The sequence below is a fragment of the Entelurus aequoreus genome, linkage group LG09, assembly GCF_033978785.1.
Source record: "Entelurus aequoreus isolate RoL-2023_Sb linkage group LG09, RoL_Eaeq_v1.1, whole genome shotgun sequence".
NCBI lineage: Eukaryota > Metazoa > Chordata > Actinopteri > Syngnathiformes > Syngnathidae > Entelurus > Entelurus aequoreus.
Window position 1 is genome coordinate 76,048,334 of NC_084739.1, and position 6,000 is coordinate 76,054,333.

At 29.6% G+C, this 6,000-nt stretch overlaps 1 protein-coding gene across 3 annotated transcripts in view; it reads left to right on the top strand.

Annotated features, from left to right (window-relative positions):
* Positions 1-5,862, top strand: part of LOC133657756 (echinoderm microtubule-associated protein-like 6) — a 50,520-nt gene extending 44,658 nt beyond the window's left edge. For 2 of the 3 annotated variants that reach the window (XM_062059431.1, XM_062059432.1), the window contains exons 42-44: positions 2,499-2,652; positions 5,331-5,431; positions 5,497-5,862. In XM_062059431.1, the coding sequence (XP_061915415.1) occupies positions 2,499-2,652; positions 5,331-5,431; positions 5,497-5,530 (289 nt within the window). In that variant the 3' untranslated portion in view covers positions 5,531-5,862. Of the gene's footprint in view, positions 1-2,498; positions 2,694-2,777; positions 2,937-5,330; positions 5,432-5,496 lie in introns of those variants that run through there. The other variant, XM_062059433.1, reaches the window with a different exon arrangement.
* Positions 5,863-6,000: the final 138 nt, after the last annotated feature.

Sequence of the window (6,000 nt, forward strand, 5' to 3'; positions counted from 1 at the left end):
ATATTATTAATAACATACATCTTTAACTTATTAATAACATAAAACTAAACGTAATAATAACATGAATCTTTACATATTAACATACATATTTACTTATTAAGAATATGTATATATATATTTACTTATTAATAATAACATGAATCTTCATATATTAACATACATATTTACTTGGTGATAACATGAATATTTACTTAATAATATATATATACTGTATATATATATATATTTATTATTAATAATAACATTAATATTTACATATGAACATACATATTTACTTATTAATAATATGAATATTTCCATAATAATATATATTTTACTTATTAATAATAACATGAATCTTTACATATTAACATACATATTTACTTGATAATAACATGAATATTTACTTAATAATAATATATATATATATATTTACTTATTGATAATAACATTAATATTTACATATGAACATACATATTTACTTATTAATAATATGAATATTTACATAATAATATATATATTTACTTATTAATAATAACATGATAATAATAACATCAATAACATGATAACATTAATAATAACATCTTTACATATTAACATACATATTTACTTATTAATAATATGAATATTTACTTAATAATAATATATTGATTTACTTATTAATAATAACATTAATCTTTACATATTATTAATAACATATATATTTACTTATTAATTAATAACAATATATACACATTAATACCATATATATATATATATATATATATATATATTTATATATATATATATATATATATATATATATATATATATATATATATATATATATATATATATATATATATATATATATATATATATATATATATATATATATATATATATATATATATATATATATATATATATATACTAGGGATGTCCGATAATGGCTTTTTGCCGATATCCGATATTCCGATATTGTCCAACTCTTTAATTACCGATACCGATATCAACCGAAACCGATATCAACCGATATATACAGTCGTGGAATTAACACATTATTATGTCTAATTTGGACAACCAGGTATGGTGAAGATAAGGTACTTTTAAAAAAAAATTATAAAATAAAATAAGATAAATAAATTAAAAACATTTTCTTGAATAAAAAAGAAAGTAAAACAATATAAAAACAGTTACATAGAAACTAGTAATTAATGAAAATGAGTAACATTAACTGTTAAAGGTTAGTACTATTAGTGGACCAGCAGCACGCACAATCATGTGTGCTTACGGACTGTATCCCTTGCAGACTGTATTGATATATATTGATATATAATGTAGGAACCAGAATATTGATAACAGAAAGAAACAACCCTTTTGTGTGAATGAGGAGGGAGGTTTTTTGGGTTGGTGCATTAATTGTAAGTGTATCTTGTGTTTTTTATGTTGATTTAATTTTAAAAAAAATAAAAAAAATAAACCGATACCGATAATAAAAAAAAACGATACCGATAATTTCCGATATTACATTTTAACGCATTTATCGGCCGATATTATCGGACATCCCTAATATATACTATATATATATATATATACTATATATATATATATATATATATATATATATATATATATATATATATATATATATATATATATGTATATATATATATATATATATATATATATATATATATATATATATATGTATATATATATATATATATATATATATATATATATATATATATATATATATATATATATATATATATATATATATATATATATTTACTTATTAATAACAATACATACACATTATTAATACCATTTGTATGTATATATATATATATATATATATATATATATATATATATATATATATATATATATATATATATATATATATATATATATATATATATATATATATATATATATATTACTTAACATGAATCTTTACCTATTATTAATATTATATATATTTACTTATTAATAACAATACATACACATTATTAATACCATTTGTATGTATATATATATATATATATATATATATATATATATATATATATATATATATATATATATATATATATATATATATATATATATATATATATATATATATTTACTTAACATGAATCTTTACATATTATTAATATTATATATATTTACTTATTAATAACAATACATACACATTATTAATACTATTTGTATGTATATATATATATATATATATATATATATATATATATATATATATATATATATATATATATTAACATGAATCTTCACATATTATTATATATATTTACTTTTTAATAATTTGATTCTTTACCTTTAAATAATACAAAAAAGAACATCTTTATTCATCAATGTTTGTTTCCTGCGCCTACGAGCTGTATCCATGAAAGTATCATAAGTGGATGCAACTATTGTACGAATGAAAAGTATCGTACAGATGAAAGTATCGTATTCGGATGCAAATATGGTAGGTATGCAATGATGGTTGAGGAAGTGTTTTGTTTTGTCAGCGTGCTGGGAGACGAAGTTTTGGGGATTTGGCCGAGAAACGCTGAGCAGGCGGACGTGACGAGTGCGTGTGTGTCACATGGCGGCTGCAACGTGGTGACTGGCGACGACCTGGGACTCATCAAACTCTTCCACTTCCCGTGCACCGACAAGTTTGTAAGTACGAAAGGTGGCAACAAAGTTTGTAAGTACGAAAGGTGGCAACAAAGTTTTTAAGTACGAAAGGTGGCAACAAAGTTTTTAAGTACGAAAGGTGGCAACAAAGTTTTTAAGTACGAAAGGTGGCAACAAAGTTTGAGTACGAAAGGTGGCAACAAAGTTTGTAAGTACGAAAGGTGGCAACAAAGTTTGTAAGTACAAAAGGTGGCAACAAAGTTTGTAAGTACAAAAGGTGGCAACAAAGTTTGTAAGTACAAAAGGTGGCAACAAAGTTTGTAAGTACGAAAGGTGGCAACAAAGTTTGTAAGTACAAAGGTGGCAAAAAAGTTTAAGTATCAAAGGTGGTAACAAAGTTTGCGAGTATGAAAGGTGGCAACAAAGTTTGTGAGTATGAAAGGTGGCAACAAAGTTTAAGTATGAAAGGTGGTAACAAAGTTTGACAGTATGAAAGGTGGGAACAACGTTTGCGAGTATGAAAGCTGGCGACAAAGTTTGCAACTACAAAAGGCGGCAACAAAGTTTTACTACGAAAGGTGGCAACAAAGTTTTGGGAGGACTTTTTTGACTGCCCGTTGCCGTGGGATGCAATATTCAAATTAATCTACAAAACCACTATCGATGTGCAAAATCGTTATTTTCAAATTAAAACTATTTATAACTTCCTACCCACGGGAAAAATGTTAAAAATATGGAATATGACAGAGTCAGATGATTGCCGATTTTGTTGTCAGGAGCCTGAATCCACCTTACATTTGTTTTGGTATTGTCATATTGTGTCTTCATTTTGGGTGGAAGTTGAAAAAATGTGTTTAAAGATTGGTTTGTTTATGAAGCTTGATGTGGTTTCTGTTATTTTAGGAGAGTTCATTGACAATCATGATTTAGTCAATTTAATTATAGTACTCGGTAAAAGGTTTATTTTTAAGGCAAAAAACAGATATTCACTTAGTATTTCTTTCTTTAAAACATTTATTCAGTATTTTTTAACTTTAGAAAATTATATGGTTGAAAACGATAATGATGCCAAAAAACATAAAAAAAGATGGGAAGTCCTCAAAGGCTTATTTTGAAAATGTAATTTTGTTTATATATGATATGCAATCTGTTGTTGTATTCCCTATTTTAAGTGTACATAAATGAAGGTATGTGTTGCTGACTTCGACTTGGATGTGATGTGGACTGTACATGGGTGCTTAATTTGAAAATGTATTTTTGTTTGTGGATTGTATGCAACCTGTTGTGTTCCCTGGTTTTTGGTGTACATGGGTGAAGGTGTGTGTTGCTGAGCCCGATCTGGACGTAATCTGAACTGGACCTGGTTTTAAGAACCCTTTTGAACAATCTGATTTTATTGACAACCCGGTCTGGTGAAGTTAAGGTCCTTTGTTTGTTTTGTTTGAAAGTAAAACAAATTTAAAAACAATTACATAAAAAATAGTGATTAGTGAAAATGTTAGTGGACCAGCACCACACACAATCATGTGTGCTCGAATGACTGTATCCCTTGCAGACTGTATTGTTCTATACTGTAGGAACCAGAAGTTGTTGTTTTTTTAATAACAGAAAGAGACAGCTCCTTTTGTGTAAATGAGTGTGGGTGAGTGTGAATGGGGGAGGGAGGGTTTTCTTGGGTTGATGCACTAATGGTAAGTGTATCTTGTGTTTTTTTTTAAATGTTGTTTGAAATAAATAAATTTAAAAAAAAAATAAAAAAAATAAAAAGTTTGTAAGTACTAAAGGTGGCAACAAAGTTTGTAAGTATGAAAGGTGGCAACAAAGTTTGCGGGTATGAAAGGGGCAACAAAGTTTGCGAGTATGAAAGATGGCAACAAAGTTTTCGGGTAAGAAAGGTGACAACAAAGTTTGCAGGTATGAAAGGTGGCAACAAAGTTTGTGAGTATGAAAGATGGCAACAAAGTTTTCGGGTAAGAAAGGTGACAACAAAGTTTGCAGGTATGAAAACAAGTTTGTGGGTATGAAAGGTGGCAACAAAGTTTGTGGGTATGAAAGATGGCAACAAAGTTGAAGGATATGAAAGGTGGCAACAAAAAGTTTGCGGGTATGAAAGGTGGCAACAAAGTTTATGTGTATGAAAGGTGACAACAAAGTTTGCGAGCATGAAAGGTGGACAAAGTTTGCGGGTATGAAAGGTGGCAACAAAAAGTTTGTGGGTATGAAAGGTGGCAACAAAGTTTATGGGTATGAAAGGTGGCAACAACGTTTGTGAGTATGAAAGGGGACAACAAAGTTTGTGGGTACGAAAGATGGCATCAAAGTTTAAGGATATGAAAGGTGGCAACAAAGTTTGTGGGTATGAAAGGTGGCAACAAAGTTTGTGAGTATGAAAGGTGGCAACAAAGTTTGTGAGTATGAAAGGTGACAACAAAGTTTGTGGGTATGAAAGGTGGCAACAAAGTTTGTGGGTATGAAAGGTGGCAACAAAGTTTAAGGATATGAAAGGTGGCAACAAAGTTTGTGGGTATGAAAGGTGACAACAAAGTTTAAGGATATGAAAGGTGGCAACAAAGTTTAAGGATATGAAAGGTGGCAACAAAGTTTGTGGGTATGAAAGGTGGCAACAAAGTCTAAGGATATGAAAGGTGGCAACAAAGTTTGTGGGTATGAAAGGTGGCAACAAAGGCAAGTTGTCAGGTGATGTGATGTCGCCCCCACAGGCCAAACACAAGCGTTACGTGGGACACTCGCCTCACGTCACCAACGTGCGTTTCTCCCAGGGCGACAGTCACGTGATCAGCACAGGTGCTGACGACTGCAGGTAAATGTCGCCTCCTGCTGGCTGCAAAGCTTCATGACATGTTGAAGACTTCTTTCTTCTCGCAGTGTGTTTGTGTGGAAATGTCTGCTGACCTTTTGACCCGAGGACCCTAACGTCAAACACTTCATCTTCAGCAGGAAGTGGTGGAAGAACGTCGCAACTTTTTCCTTTTCTGCATCTTTTAAAAACATGTTTTTACCACATCTTCATGAAGACATTTTGAAACATGTTTTAAGTGCCTTTCTTGACATTTCTACTTGTCAGCTTTGGTACTTTTGTCTGCTTGGTGCTACTCTGACAATGTTGCTTCCCCGCAAACACACAACATGTATTGCTACACGATGTGTGTGTGTGTGTGTGTGTGTGTGTGTGTGTGTGTGTGTGTGTGTGTGTGTGTGTGTGTGTGTGTGTGTGTGTGTGTGTGTGTGTGTGTGTGTGTCAGTATACAAAAGTCAAAGAATAATAAACTGCTCTCAGATCAGATGTGACAAATAAAATATATTCAGTCATCTGCTTGTCTCACGTTGAAACAGTTCTTTAGTGTACCTAATATATTGGGCGTTTGTCCT